This window comes from Palaemon carinicauda, chromosome 39 (assembly GCF_036898095.1).
Source record: "Palaemon carinicauda isolate YSFRI2023 chromosome 39, ASM3689809v2, whole genome shotgun sequence".
NCBI lineage: Eukaryota > Metazoa > Arthropoda > Malacostraca > Decapoda > Palaemonidae > Palaemon > Palaemon carinicauda.
The window spans coordinates 10,755,536-10,772,812 of record NC_090763.1 but is presented as its reverse complement, the minus strand read 5'-3'; the positions used below and the strand labels follow the sequence as shown (position 1 = coordinate 10,772,812).

Sequence of the window (17,277 nt, the reverse complement as noted above, 5' to 3'; positions counted from 1 at the left end):
CCCCGCAGACAAGAAGGAGCAAAGGTGATCTCGCTTCTTAAGAACTCCAGACACGTACGAAGCCGCAAGCTCGCCAGACCCATCCCGAATGGCTTTATCCATGCATGACATGATGAGCATGGCAGAGTCCTTATCCGAAGGGGAGGTCTTTCTGCTTAACGCTCCCAAACACCAGTCCAGGAAGTTGAAGATCTCAAAAGCACGAAAAACTCCCTTCAACAGATGGTCCATGTCCGAAAAGGTCCAGCAAATCTTGGAGCGTCTCATAGCCAGCCTGCGGGGAGAGTCAACCAGACTTGAGAAGTCGCCCTGGGCAGAGGCAGGAACTCCCAAGCCGGGATCTTCTCCCGTGGCATACCAGACGCTAGATTTGGAAGCAAGCTTGGTCGGTGGAAAGATGAATGCTGTCTTCCCAAGTTGCTTCTTGGACTGCAACCACTCTCCCAGTACCCTTAAAGCTCTCTTGGATGAGCGCGCGAGTACGAGTTTCGTAAAGGCAGGAGCTGCTGACTGCATGCCTAAAGCGAACTCAGAGGGAGGTGAGCGCGGGGTTGCAGACACAAACTGGTCCGGATACAACTCCTTAAACAGGGCAAGGACTTTCCTAAAGTCTAAGGAGGGAGGCGTAGTCTTGGGTTCTTCTATGTCGGAGTGCGGATCGTCCAAATGCGCAGCTTCGTCGTCATCAGATACTCCTTCATCCGAATGCTGAGGAGGAAGCGGCAAAGGTGGAGAAGAAAGCTGAACGGCTGAATCCGGCAGCACGGGTGCATGCGTAGCTGCACTGGATCCAACATCATGCCGCTGCTGGTCAGTCTGAGAGCTGGCAACAACAAAAGCGGAGTGATGGTGCGTGGTGGGGACTGCCGTGGGTTGCGGAGACTGCCGCATTGCGTCAAAACACGGCAGCTTGACAGCACCTTCCCACTGCTGATGCGGTAGCTCACGCATGTCAACGGAGGGTGCCGCACGTCGGCTAACGTCAACATGCGTCTGGCAGGGTCGACTGCGCATCGGTGGTGGAGCTCTCACAGGCGGAGTGTGGGAGCAGGCAGCCGCAGTATCTGCTGAGCGCACAACCGTGGCAGGTTGTAGGTTAACAGGAGCAGTGTCAACCTTCTCAGCACGATACTCCTGCATGAAGGAAGCAAGCTGAGACTGCATAGACTGCAGCATAGGCCACTTAGGGTCTACCGTGGTTGGTGCGGCAACAGACGGAGTGATTGCCTGCTGCGGAACCACTCTACCTCTCTTGGGAGGTGTGCAGTCTTCGGAAGACTGCGGCGAGTCCGAACTGACCCAGTGGCTACACCTGGGCCGTTGGACTCGCTCGGAAGGGACCTTGCGCTTGAGAGGTCGTGAGACCTTGGTCCAACGTTTCTGCCTAGAAACTTCTTCCACAGACGAGGAATGAATGGGCTCACTCGTCTGTTTGTGGATGGGACGATCTCTGCAAGATACGTCCGCAACCACTGAGGGTACATCCGTACGCTGATCAAGGCCTGTCGAACCCTTTGGTCCTTCGACATTGCTTCTCCCCTGGGCTTGGGAGCTTGCAAGAGGTCCCGGACTGGGAGGACGACTGGCACGAACAGATGCACCCTCATGCGTAACACTGACACTGACACTTTTCACCGCACTTGCACTCACTACACTTCCCACTGCACTTTTCTCTTTCAACTCTTTGACATCGGCCAAGAGTTGATTGCGGTCATTAGCTAATGACTCCACTCTGTCACCAAGAGCCTGAATGGCACGCATCATGTCCGCCATTGAGGGTTGAGCACTAGTAGAAGGGTCGGGAGTCACCACTACAGGGGAAGGAATAGGTTGAGGGGCATGGGGAGAGGAAAAATCAAAAGAGCGAGACGAACTCCTCCTGATCCTATCCTTCTCTAGCCTACGTGCATTCTTAAGGAATTCATTAAAATAGAATTCCGAAAGCCCAGCGCATTCCTCACATCGATCTTCCAATTGACAGGATTTACCCCTACAATTGGAACAAACGGTGTGAGGATCTATAGAGGCCTTCGGAAGACGCCTAGAACAGTCCCTAGCGCTACACTGCCTGTACTTAGGGACTTGAGAATGGTCAGACATCTTGAATTAGCCAAGGGGGGAATCCAAAATCTATCAAAGTCGTCAACAATTAATCCAAAACTAATCAAAAAAGCTTGATAAGGTAATGATAATAACTCCTGTACAGCGAAAGCTAATATCTAGAGAGAATACATCACCAAAAAGCGTGAAATCAACTCCAGAAACAACAGCGTATCAAGTAGGTCTTGCCGGTGGCACGACAGAGGAAAAATTGGTTCTTGTTGACAAGAAGTACCTGAGTACCTACTCGACAGATGGCGCTGTTGTTGTACACCCCCACCTGTATAGCGATCGCTGGCGTATCCCGACCTTAGGTTTTTTCTGTCGGGCAACAGAGTTGCAGCTACATGATCATCGGGTAAGATTAATATTGAAAAACGCAAAGTAATTTATGTTCACAGTTCACGTATAGTAGAGAACTAAAATCAATACAGCAGTACTTACTGTATCCAAAGACACTAGGGTAATAAAACGCCTCTCTTCCAAAAATGGTCCGAGACTTGTAAGGTTGCATAGGCTCATGGCCAAGCTGGAAAAAAAAAGTGTCTACATTAGAATTCTGGATGAAAATTATATCAAAACTACCATATATACAAAGTATAGTACTGTATATAATAAATCTATTACACTAAATAAAATTCTATGAGATTACCAAAATAAAGACATGAAATCTGTGTACAATATAACAACTTCTATGCAGATGATGCTACTCTCTTTGCATCAATTCCATCCCCTGAATGTAGATCTGGGGTTGGTGAATCCCTTAATAGAGATTTAGCTAAAATTAGTGCATGGTGCAAATTATGGGGTATGAAGTTGAATCCTAACAAAACTCAAAGTATGATTGTAAGTAGGTCAAGGACGGTGGCTCCTCAACATCCGGATCTCAGTATTGATAATGTTTCTTTAAATTTGTATGACTCTTTCAAAATTTTAGGTGTGATTCTTGACAGCAAATTTACTTTTGAGAAACATATAAGGTCTGTGTCTTCTTCAATTGCACAAAAAATTGGCTTATTGAGAAAGTCTTTTAAGATATTCGGTGATCAATCTATTCTGAAGAAGTGTTTTAATTCTTTTATCCTACCTTGTTTTGAGTATTGTTCTCCTGTCTGGTCTTCAGCTGCTGATTCTCATCTTAATTTGTTGGACAGAAACTTACGGTCTATTAAATTTCTTATTCCTGATCTAGATATTAATCTCTGGCACCGTCGATCAATTAGTTCATTATGCATGTTGCATAAGATTTTTCATAACTCTGACCATCCTTTACATTCAGCTCTCCCTGGACAATTCTATCCTGTTCGTAATACTAGGCAGGCAGTTAATTCTAATAGCCAGGCCTTCTCCATCATAAGACTCAATACTACGCAGTACTCTAGAAGTTTTATTCCAGCTGTTACCAAGTTGTGGAATGATCTTCCTAATCGGGTTGTTGAATCAGTAGAACTTCAAAAGTTCAAAGTTGGAGCAAATGCTTTTTTGTTGACCAGGCGGACATGAGTCTTTTTATAGTTTATATATGACATATTTGTTGTTGACGTTGTTAATAGTTTATATATGATATATCTCTTTTGACATTACCTTTTTTAGAATGATTTATTGTTAATTTGTTCTCTTCAGTTATTTATTTCCTTATTTCCTTTCCTCACTGGGCTATTTTTCCCTATTGGAGCCCCTGGGCTTATAGCATCTTGCTTTTCCAATTAGGGTTGTAGCTTGGATAGTAATAATAATAATAATAATAATAATCATTTAAAATGTTTGATGATGTATTGTAACAAAACAACAGGTGCCACTGAACCTTCCTCTTCCCCATTAGCTCATCTTGTATCTTCTCATATACTAAATATCACAAACTTTAAAAATAATTTGTATTTTTCCTAACTATACAAAACTGGAGCTATTTGTAGGGGATATTACTTTCGGTGTAGCTGAAAGACGAGCCATAAGATTTTAGTGAGGGATAACTAATCCAACCGCTAGTTAGCGGGAGGGGTGAGGGTAGCTGGCTACCCAGCTCACTCACACACCTGGGATGAGCACCCACTTTACTTACAGGCAGGACTTTCTTGGGGGATAGGGCTGGTGGGCCAATCTATATAAATAGCTCAAGGTATGTATCATTAGTAAAAATACAACTTACTTTCAAATTCGTCATTTGTTCCGTCACTCTAGGGGATGACTTACCTCTTAGGAGGGAGGAAGTCAATGCCAAACAGGTCTTGGCATTTGACCCAGTTCTCTCCCTACAATATAGATTGTACCCGGTAGGAACCCTGCACCTTGCTAGAAAATGTCGTGCTCTGCACGACTAGCACTCTTTGCAAGCAGTGTGTCTGTGACACTATCAATGTGGCTCGGAGTTTCCACGAGTAGAAGCAGGTGGTATTGTTACCATCCTGCTTGCAGCCATTTCTGGGATATCAAGGTCAACTTTAGATTATGAGATGCCAGATCCTTATTTAACACCCTTCATAGAATCCGGAACGGCGTTAAGGCATGGTCGTCGAGGCCGTGTGTCCTCAAGTGCTGCTACCGGGTCTCGCTATGGTGAGCAATAGACTGGCAATTTATTATTGAAGCTTGTGACAAACACATCTATAGTCGGGGAATCCCACAAAGTCATTAGCCTCATCACTACTAGGGGATGCAAAGACAGTTCTTACCTAACTAACCGATCCCAACGAGTCAACTTGTCCTCTACGACATTCTTATTGCCAGCAATGAACCAGGCTGAAAGAAGTATCGCACTGCAAACTGCCCAGTCGTATATCAAGACAGCTACCTAGAAGAGAAACCGAGATATGAATTGTGCCCCCTTCTTTTTCAACCTATTGGTATGCCACTACAGTTACATTGATGTTTATCAGTGTGGCCGAGAGGCCAGTTACCAACGCTGGCCTAGGAGATCAAAACTTGAGACATCACACATATCCCACTTGCTTACCGGGGTAGTCTAGGACCAAATCCATAATCCCACAACGGCCCAAAATAAGTGGAAAATCAGGGCCACAACATTTGTCCCGCTTAGCTACCGAGCTAGAATGTGACCCGGTTGAGGCTAGAAGACGCGACCCAGGTTCGCTTCCTCAGCTCAATGTATCAGCCCCTGGGGACTAAACGCGGAGACATAACGCCAGTCCCGCTTAGCTACCGTAACAGGGTCACAACTCAACAGTGTGCATCAGCGCAGGGATAGCTACGGCTCCCTACCCATGGGTTAAGAGCCATTCCTATGAGAGGTGGTACTGTATCGAAAGGAGCCGCCTCTCCTACAACTACGGCAGACAAGACTTCAACTTCATCTCAGAAGTGAACAGAGTCGGAAACCAAATGGGACGATGAGGAAGAGTTGGATGAGAAAGAAGAATAACCATGTTTCTTCCTCTTTTCAACCCTCCCCTCAGGCTCTGTAAACAGGAGTCGAAGTCCAAGAAATCCAAACAATGAAACAAGTGGTTACTCCAACAGAAACCACAATAGAAACACTGTCACAGGGAAGGAAGTCACTTACAGGGCAGGGGAAGGCCTACACACCCCCAGGCTAAAGGGTACGAGAGAAGCACACAGAAGTGGGAGCAGGTGTGGCCAGGTAAGGGGAGATGCACAAGGAAACCCACACCTTTCCTGGCACCATGGGAAAACTTTATTTTGGATTCAGGGCCCTCACAGACAGGACCAGGAACACTGACACAGGGGACACACTGCCCCGCCCTTCACCACTGGCACCTCTAAGAAGACGCTGGCACTGAGGAGCCTACCTAAAAGGCCAGAAGCAGCAAAAACCTTCCTAAGGTTACACTCGTCAACAGTATCCTCCAACATCCTATAAACCTTCCTTAGGTCACACTCGTCAGCAGTAGCTTCCAACCTCCGATAGGATGAGGCGAACAGAGTAGGAACCCCTCACGCCACCTGACCCTAAAGGCCTGCTGATGTAGGTCTGAGGACTCCTTGCTCCCGCCGCATACTCCCTGGGAAAGGAGACAGGGGAGTAAGCGAAGGAGCAGCAATAGCAGATGCACATAATGAGGGGAAAGAATTAGCGAAGCTCTTGTCCTCCCTCGCAAAACATACGCGTGACACCGCAAAGGAGGCCACAACCCACACTCGGCACAAGGGGATGATTGCGAACAATCATGCCCTTAGCAAGCCGTGTCTTTACCTACTTACCTAACGAGGGAGGGTAGCGTCGCTGTGGTTCCCCTCAGACTGCCGTATTCTTAGCCGTAAGGTAGAAAATAAGGGAGTTGTGTGGGTCATAAATATATACATATACAGTATACATATATATACCCACACCTGCCCAGTGGCACACGAAGCCTTAAAACCTAACCTACCACAACAAACTGTTTCACCGATGCCCTAATCAAACCTATAATCATCTAATTTCAACGAATATTTGAGGGTTCATGGCTTATTAAGTTTAATAAAGAATGGCATAATTATATCATATAAATGAGATTAAAATCAACATACACTTTCATGACAGACTCCGTCAACTTACGACCCGGTTATGCTATAGAAGTAATATTACTAATAAAATTTACAGCCGATATAAATCAAAAGCCATATCAGTTTCAATAGACGTCATACATTTAATTCAGTCATGTATAAATTATATATGAATCCAGACGAAAATATACACAAATCGGTGGGGTCACCAAAATGTTCCGATTACAGCCGGGTCAGACGTCCACTTTTAACCTTCAAAATGACCTTTTTATGATCTAAAACTTGAAATGACAATGGTTGCAATTCATACCTGGATCAACACTTTAGCATATTCAATGGGATGAGTCGCTGAATTTAGAAATACACGGACCAAAACATTCATCCAAGTAAGTTCATCCTTCTTACTTTGGGCCGCCATGGTTACACTTCGGTTTCTTGGATGCTGACGGGAAATGTGCGTACAGTACCACCTACTGTAGTTGAGATGCTTATCATCATCAGTTACAATACGGCTTTAATATTTAAGAATGAAAACAATTCTTTTTTTTAACAATATTTAACATATTATTATTATTATTATTATTATTATTATTATTATTATTATTATTATTATATGATGGATGATTATTATTATTTTAGTAAAGTTTTACTTTATTACAGATTATCATTTCAGACAGAAAATATGTTTTCCTGTAGTAAATAACGTGATTTGACCGAATTTGACCTTCATTTCAAGGATATACATAATTAGATAATTTTTTTCATCGGTTTATTATACATCCAAGAAGGTAATGTATAGAGAAGAAAAGGTTTGTTTTACCATTATATACCGTTTCCCCAGTATGTTTTCTCCCACACAAAACCCCAGAGTTCCCACTAGGGGTTCCCCCATTATTGGCGGATATAGATATATACTGTATATATATATATATATATATATATATATATATATATATATATATATATATATATATATATATATATATATATATATATATATATATATATATATATATATATATATATATATACTGAAACTATTCATTTGCAACAGGAACGAGTGTCATTTTCGAAGAGGACGGACATTTTTCTATAGAAAAAAGTAATTTTTTCCCTAGGTTATATTACCCTGTAATACAGTACAATAATACCTTATTATTATTATTATTATTATTATTATTATTATTATTATTATTATTATTATTATTATTATTATTATTATTATTATTACCTAAGTTGGAAAAGCAGGATGCTGTGAGCCCAAGGGTTCCAACAGGGGAAAATACCCCAATGAAGAAAGTAAATAAGGAAATAAACTATATTATTATTATCATTTGATAAACTACAACCCTAGTTGGAAAAGCAGGATGCTGTGAGCCCAAGGGTTTCAACAGGGAAAAATAGCCCAATGAGGAAAGGAAATAAGAAAATAGATAAACTATAATGAGAAGTCATGAGCAATTACCCTAAGATATTTTAAGAACAATACCTACATTAAACTATATCTTTCATATATATATATATATATATATATATATATATATATATATATATATATATATATATATAATAATAATAATAATAACTTCAAGAAAACAAGAGGTTTTGATGTTATTGGTTTTAAAATATTCTATCAATTGTTAATTATTTATCATATCATTTATTTATTTCCTTTCTTCACTGGGCTATTTTTCCCTGTTGGAGCCCTTGGCCTTATAGCATCTTGCTTTTCCAACAAGGGTTGTAGCTTAGATAATAATAATAATAATAATAATAATAATAAGAAGAAGAAGAAGAAGAAGAAGAAGAAGAAGAAGAAGAAGAAGAAGAAGAAGAAGAAGAAGAAACAAGGTAGAATAGTGTGCCCGAGTGTACCCTCAAGCAAGAGAACTCTAGCCCAAGACATTGGAAGAAAACAATATTATATGCAACTAAAATAGCTTATTGTTCTTATAATAGCCTGATTATTACGATTTTTTTTCTTTTTCTTTTTTTTTTTTTTTTGAAAAAGCAACGTAGTGGCGAAAGGTATACTTGGATAACAGAATTGAATTACGTCATTCATATCGTTATCGTAGATTCTTGCCGAGTAATCTCTTATCAGAATATCTTTTTTTTACTTGAACTTCGGACTTACCCTTTAGAGTTAGACAATTATACTAGATATCAATTTCGAAAGAGATGAAAAAAAATCTCCCAACGAACCAAATTCTATGTAATTAATAAATAAATCATCATCATCATCATCTATTCCTACGCCTGTTGACGCTATGGGCCTCAGTTAGATTTCGCCAGTCATCTCTATCTTGAGCTTTTAAATCAATACTTTGCCTTTCGTCCTCTCGTACATTATATTTCATAGTCCTAAGCCATGTAGATCTGGGTCTTCCAGCTCTTCTAGGGCCCCGTGGATCCCAGTTGAAAGTTTGAACTATACTCAATTTTTTTTAATGAGGCGTATTTGCCCTAACTCGCAGCGGTACCCTTTTAGCTCAGAAAATTTCCCACTATCCGATTAGTTAGAATTATCTTGTCCAACCAATCAGCGATCAGGAAACTTTTCCGAGCTAAAAGGGCACCCCTGCGAGTCGGTGCAAATCTGCCTCACTAAAAAGAATTGACAATATTCTCTCTTAGGGAGTGCAAAGACCATGACCAAACCATCTCCATCTGCCCCTCATCATGATCTCATCCACATATGGCACTTGGGTAATCTCTCTTATAGTTTAATTTCTAATCCAGTCCTGCCATTTAACTCCAAATATTTTCTCTGAATCAATAAATGCACCTTTAATACTATTTTATACACGCATTAGTTTGTGTAAATATCACCATCATCAGCCGTAACTATTCTATTGCAGCACAAAGGCCTCAGGCATAACATGTACTTCCACTCCCGTCGTTTATGGTCTTTCTATGCCAGTTCATACTAGCAAATTTTCTTAGCTCGTCAATCCATCATCTTCTCTACCGTTCCCTGCTTCTTTTGCAATCAGCAGGGACCCATTTTGTGATTCTTAATGTCCATCTATTTCTGTCATTCTCGTTATATTTTAGGCCATGTCAATTTCTTTTTCTTACATATTCTTAGAATATCCTCTACTTCAGTTTGCCCTCGCATCCATGTTGCTCCTTTTCTGTCTCTTGGTGTTATTCCCATCATTATGCTTTCCATAACTCTTTGAATTGTAACTACCTTTTATTCTAAGGCTTTATCAAGGCTCCAAGTTTCTGTCGCATAAGTTAATACTGGTAGGACCACCTGATTAAATAAGTTTCTTATTAGAGAAAGTGACATTTTACTTTTCATAATCTCATTCTGTTTATCAAAAGCTCTCCATCCCTTTCTTGTCCTTATTTTAATTTCGGTCTTATGTCCTTGGGAAACACTTACTGTCTGTCCTAAGTAAGTATTTTCATTAAAAATCTCTAGAGGTTCGTTCATAACTCTTATTTGTTGTCTCTGGATTTTCCTTGTACATGATCTTACTTTTACTCATATTCATTTTCAGGCCTACATTTCTGTTTTTTTTTTTTTCATTCAAATCTTCTATCATCTCTTCCGAAGTACGCATTTTCATTAACAATCTCTAAAGGTTTGTCCATAACTCTTATTTGTTGTCACTGCATTTTCATTGAACATTATCTTACTTTTACTCATATTCATTTTCAGTCCTACATTTCTGTTTTTTTTATTCAAATCTTCTATACTCTCTTCCTAAGTATGTAGTTTCATTAACAATCTCTAGAGGTTCATCCATAACTCTTATTTCTTGTCTCCGGATTTTCATTGACCATTATCTTACTTTTACTCATATTCGTATTCAGTCCTACATTTCTGTTTTCTCTATTAAAATTTTCTATCATCTCTCCTACCATATTAGTACCTCTGCAAAGCAGAATCGGACGCTCGAGTCAGCTGTTTCTATTTTATTTCCTCATATCTTCCCCCAGTTCCACCCCACCCATATCTCTCCTCCCCACATCCATCCATCTGATCTGTCCTCCTCCCCACCTGTTGATTAGTTCGACTGTCTCCCTTTTTGTTAATTTGTCTGGATGGTTTTATCAATTATTATTATTATTATTATTATTATTATTATTATTATTATTATTATTATTATTATTATTATTATTATTACTTGCTAAGTTACAATCTTAGTTGGAAAAGCAGGATGCAAGAAGACTAGGGGCTCCAACAGGGAAAATAGCCCAGTGAGGAAACGAAACAATGAAATAAATAAACATCATAAAATTAATGAACAAATAAAATAAAATATATTAAGAACAGTAACAACCTTGAAATAGATGTTTCTTATACTGTATAAATTATAATAGTTATCCTAAAAACAAGAGGAAGAAAAATAAGATAGAATAGTGTGCTTGAGTGTACCCTCAAGCAAGAGAACTCTAACCCAAGACAGTGGAAGACCATGGTACAGAGGTTATGGTACTACAACTGATTTTTTTTTTTTTAGATCCCTTCTAGAATTTGACTGTTCTAGGATTGTTTATGTAGCCAAAATATTCGTACCTTTACTTTTAGAGAAAATAAAAATAAGGCAATCATGTAATTAGACCTATTTAGGGGTTTATTATTATTATTATTATTATTATTATTACTCGCTAAGCTAAAACCTTAGTTGGGAAAGTAGGATGCTATAAGCCTAGGGGCTCCAACAGGGAAAATAGTCCAGTGGGGAAAGAAAACAAGAAAAAATAAAATATTTTAAGAACTGTAACATCATCAAAATAAATATTTCCTAAACTATAAACATTTAAACAAAACAAGAGGAAGAGAAATAAGATAGAATAGTGTGCCTGAGTGTACCCTCAAGCAAGAGAACTATTATCCAATATATTGGAAGACCATGGTACAGATGCTATGGCACTACCCAAGACAAGAGAACAATATGCCCTAATTAAGGGCACATACTTATTTTGAATTATATGTAAACAACCTTATCATTGCTGTACATCCTGTACATATCAATTTGTTGATAGACGACCAAAAAAATGAAAAATCTTGCTGTATAATGGTTCAAGATTAGTACAAACATTCTTTTGCTGACATAAGGTTTTTTCTTATCCATTTTTCTCTTTAAAATTTGCTGATGTATCACCTACTTCATATGAAGTGTATCGTCATAAATGAGGTTATCTTACGAATGGAATATACGCAGAGTGCGTGGCCGTAATATAATTGGTAAGATTTTTCCTCAAAAAAAAAAAAAAAAAAAAAAAATATTACAGGGATTTTTTTTTTTTTTTTTTTTTTTGCTCATCGTAAGAGTAGGTCATGGATAGCCAAAGGGCTGAAAATGGGTCCAGGGTTCGATCCTAAGTATGAGGTAGAAATTTACTTCTATTTGAGCACAATATTGTGTTGATATTTAACCATATATATATATATATATATTCAGATAGATAGATAGATAGATTGATATATATATACACACACACATATATATATATATATATATATGTATACATATGTATATATACATATATATATATATATATACACGTGTGTGTGTGTAAATATCAACCATAAAGGCATTTAATATAGAATTCTACCTCAGGAATGTATATCCAGTGGGAATTAATTTATGATATATATATATATATATATACATGTGTGTGTGTGTGGGTGTGTGTGCGTGTGTGTATGTGTGTAAATATCAACCACCACAATGGTATCTAATATCGAATTCTATCTTTGGAAATATATATCCACTGGAAATTCACTTATGACGTATATTTATATATATATATATATATATAAATGTATATATATACATATATATATGTATATATATATGTATATATACTGATATATTTGTATGAATATATTTTATATATATTTATACATATATATATATACAGTATATATATATATATATATATACATGTATATATACATATATATATATATATATATGTATATATATATATATATGTGTGTGTGTGTGTGTGTATGTGTAAATACTAATATAAATGTATGCATATATGTAAATATATATATATATATATGCGTGTGTGTGTGTGATATCGAATTCTACCTTTGGGAATGTATATCCATTTATGATATATACATACATATATATATGTATGTATATATATATATATATATATACTGGATATATTGTTATTTCCAAATACTTCACAATTTCCTAAGTTACATTACGGAAACGAAACAGTAACAATAGGGCATATTTACAAAACAGAAAATTTCTCATTAAAATAATAACTTCATTTCAATGTTTTTTATGTAAGTTTTGGTTTAAATTATTTTTGACAGTTTGTTTAAAAATATATCCTAATCTCTGCATCTTTTTTCATATAATATTGAAAAATATTCCTTTAGCATAATCCTACTACAATAGCACTACAAAATCCAAAATCCTATAAAATTTAACCAATAGTTAATGCCCTATCTTTATTGCATAAGGCTCAAAATCAAAATATCATTTCAAGAACTTCAGACATTTCAACATATATAATTTAATGAATTAAAATTAACAAGTCAGCCATGTTTCAACAAATGAACAAAAGTAAATTACATGCATCGCCGTTTCGACTTTTCCACATTTATTACAATATTGTACTCGAATAACGTTTCAATATTTTCTTTGATCATGAAATTTAAGTCATCTGGTCTGCAGCCAGAAACTGCGACCTGTAGCCTATCCATCGCTTAACCAATACTTTACTACTTTGTAGGCTGCTTTTCCGGCCCCATACAGCAGGGGAACCCTACTCTCTACAAGACTTCAAATGTCGTTTTATCTTGTTTGTTCGCAGTATTCAATATTTCATATCACGTATTGCTCATTTGCTGTTAAATCGTCTCTGTCAAACAATATCTTCCTCTTATTCTTCTTTGTCTGCATCTTTTCCCACTTCTACGTGGGGTCGATGTTTCTGCCCGGCGCTCTCCAAATACCTCTGTCCCACACTTCTGTCAAACAATATATATAGGTCATTATTAACCTCTATTTCATGCAATAGATCTATTGCCACTGCTGATCAAAATATTGGTAATTTCCAATCAGTAATTGATAAGGATATATTTGGCTGATCGGGGGACTATAGGCCTAGGTCTATAGGTAGGTCAATTGTAATTGAGAGTACACTAGGACACGCTATTCTATTTTGTTTCTCTTCCTCTTGTTATATTGAAATTTCTATACTCTTGTTATTTTGAAGTTTTTTTATAGTTTATGTATGACATATCTATTTCAATGTTGTTATTGTTCTTAAACTTCTCGTAGTTTTTCCTTATTTCCTTTTTCACTGGATTATTTTCTCTGTTGGAGCCCTTGGGCTTATAGCATCCTGCTTTTCCAACCAGGGTTGTAGCTTAGCAAATAATAATAATAATAATAATAATAATAATAATAATAATAATAATAATAATAATAATATATGCTTAGAATTTGGTATTTCTTGAATGATGTTTCTTAATTAATATAATTCTTCATTAATTTTCTTTTCTAAACAGCTAATCTACACAAGAAAAACAAAAGAACTACGAGTATTCAACACCGGCTTGTTTTTCCATGAGGAAATCCGGTTTGGGCGGAAAGGTGGGATTTACGTATACGGCCTAGAAAGTGTCTTGCTTTTTTCATGAATTAAAGTACGACCTGATTTTCTAGCTTGCGAAGAGTCATAAAGTTAAGATACATTGCAATTATTGGATACATGTAAGAAGAGACAATTCTTAGTATAATATAACAACAATAATAAATGCAGTCGTTTCTAGCCCACTGCAGGTCAAAGGCATTAGACATGTCTTTTTTATTCATGTCTGGGGTTTGGCCAGTTTTCATCACCATGCTGGCCAACTGTTGATGAGAAAGACTTCTGTCTTATCGCTCACAGCAAACCAACCTAGTATCCCCACTCAGTAAGGATGTATATATATATATATATATATATATATATATATATATATATATATGTGTGTGTGTATATATATGTACATATATATACCCGTATATATATATATATATATATATATATATATATATATATATATATACATATATATATATATACATATATATATATATACATACATATATATATATATATATATATATATATATATATATATATATATATATATATATATATATATATATATATATCACGATGCATGGGACTAATACACTATCTAATTTTTTCGATTCTGAACCTGATTTTGAAGTAAAAGCATTAAAAAACAGTTTAACAGATAGCTTAAGTTCATTCCATGATCATTACTTCTCTCGTAGTTCATTTATATCTTTGTTTACTTTCCTCACTAGGCTATTTTTCTCTATTGAAGCCCTTGGGCTCAGAGCAACATATTTTTCCAACTAGGGTTTTGACTTTGCTTGTAATAATAATAATAATAATAATAATAATAATAATAATAATAATAATCATAGTTGTTCAATTGAGACATCGTGTGGGAGTTTTTCAAGTTAGTCATTGCTTTGTCGACCTACTGTACACGCAAGTAAACACTCCCACATATGTCTAATTAAAGGTAGAAACAAACATCTTCCTATTTTATGCAGACGTTGTCCATGTCCCAGCTTGGCTAGTAATGATAGTAATACTGTGTTGCGGTGGTGGTGGTGGGTTGCTATTTTTACATTTTCTTTGGGTTTTCGATTCTAGGAGCCTCAGATAATTTGTATCCAGAAAGAGAATAAATTACATTAAAACGAAATAAAAATTGATACAAAAGTTATAATTCATTTAGATTTGATATTGAAAAATCACTAGCATAATATAAAACATGAATTATGAAGGTTCTGTTATACGTCACATAGATTAATTGATTATCAGTTATCTGGCATCCTGGGCTATACGTCACATAAAATATTTTGAATATTATATCGTGAAATTTTGAAGCGACAATATTTGAACATTAACCACCACATTAAATGATAATGGCATTAATAATCTTCTATGTAAGAATGATATGGAACTCTAAATTAATCAATCAATCAAAGAAAAAGCTCCCGTCCAGAGGTAAGCTCCAGCCTCCGGGCAATGTACGGAAGAAGAAGAGTACATCTTGAATGTTTACATTTTACAAACGTGACAAGTTCTTGACCAAATTTCTCATATATTTAGTGTTACATACGTGCAAATTTAATGATATTGACTATAATTAGTGCAACTGATGCCCTTGGTATATGTGTAAGGTATGTATTTATTAATTTTGAACTGTATACATTATTTATCACTTATATTTAGATAAATACACCATTGTCGTGAGACGATGGCTAATTTTATTTTCCCGCTTTCATACAGAAAACTGGTAATTAATCCAAATTGAATCTATATAACCCCATTGCTGTGTAATTTATGATTTCGAAGTAAAATTCACGATGCTTATTCATACAGTGACGTGATTTCTAGAACACAGGCTACCAATCGTTTAAAACCGTGAATTTAAGATACGCTAAGGTGGGAACTCATTGTTGCCACAACAAAGTTAACTTATATTTACCAAATTCCCAACTAAGAATATTCGGTTTCATTGTATATTATTACAGGGCAATGTATCCTAGTATTCCAACTACTTTTTCTTATAGAAAAAATTCCCCAGTATGTTTTCTCCACCCATATATATATATATATATATATATATATATATATATATATATATATATATATATATATATATATATATATATATATATATTAACGCCGATAACGGGGGACCCCTGTGGGAACCCGGGTTGTTTGGGTGGGGAAAACATACTGGCGAAAATGTATATAATGGTAAAACAAACCTTTTCTTCTCTATACATTACGATATATATATATATATATATATACATATATATATATATATATACACTAAGTATTTATTTGCGACAAAAATAAGTCATTTTCGAAGGAAATGGTCGTATTTTCTATAGGGTTAAGTTGGTTTATTCCAGGAAAGTTTTCCCTGTCCGTAACTATAATAAAACCGAACTTTCATATCCCACGAATTGAATAGTATTGAATATATTATTTATCAGTAAGGTCAAATCCAACGTTGTTATGAGTGATTTGTAAAAGATATAAGGATGTCTTATAAACACCGCTTTTCCCAACGCAATATTTAGTTGTTTTGTTTTACTGCCAGGAAGGTAGAGTTTTGTTTTACTGCCAGGAGGGTGGAATATTCACATTTGCACCTGCTGAATATTTCAGTTCGCCCTTTCGTTTAAAGGAAGAGATAATAGTTGTGACAATTGTAAAGAGAAAAAAATTCTGGCATGGCAAACATCTCGTGAGGTTTCACTGAGTAACGGTGAAGTAAATGTACAATATACTTTGTTTATGAGTATTTTAAGCTTAATTCTTAATGCACTAGCTTTCATAGCGAGTTCTTTTATGTTCACACATACATTCGCTTACAAACACACACACACCACACACACACACATATATATATATATATAGGCTATATATATATATATATATATAGACACACACACACACACATATATATATATATATGGACATTAGGAATTAACAAAATGATACTAAGAGATGGCAAAGGGTGCAGGGGAAGAACGAGAAGACGATAGGACGACGAATTAAGAAAATGAATGAGTATAGACTAGCGGAAAAAGTCCATAAACACGCGAGTGGAAGGACGCGACTGAGGCCTTTATCCTGTAGTGAACTAGTTACGGCTGATGGGGTGTATGTACGATA

The 17,277-nt window shown here is 36.5% G+C and overlaps 1 protein-coding gene across 2 annotated transcripts in view; it reads right to left on the bottom strand.

Moving 5' to 3' along the window:
- LOC137630997 (mitochondrial carrier homolog 2-like) overlaps nt 1-7,027 on the bottom strand; it is a 56,161-nt gene extending 49,134 nt beyond the window's left edge. For both annotated transcript variants that reach the window (XM_068362527.1, XM_068362528.1), the window contains exons 1-2: nt 6,869-7,027; nt 2,545-2,629 (exon numbers count right to left, since the gene is read on the bottom strand). In XM_068362527.1, coding sequence (XP_068218628.1) covers nt 2,545-2,629; nt 6,869-6,976 — 193 coding nt within the window. In that variant the 5' untranslated portion in view covers nt 6,977-7,027. The remainder of the gene's footprint in view (nt 1-2,544; nt 2,630-6,868) is intronic.
- Between the last annotated feature and the right edge of the window lie 10,250 nt (nt 7,028-17,277).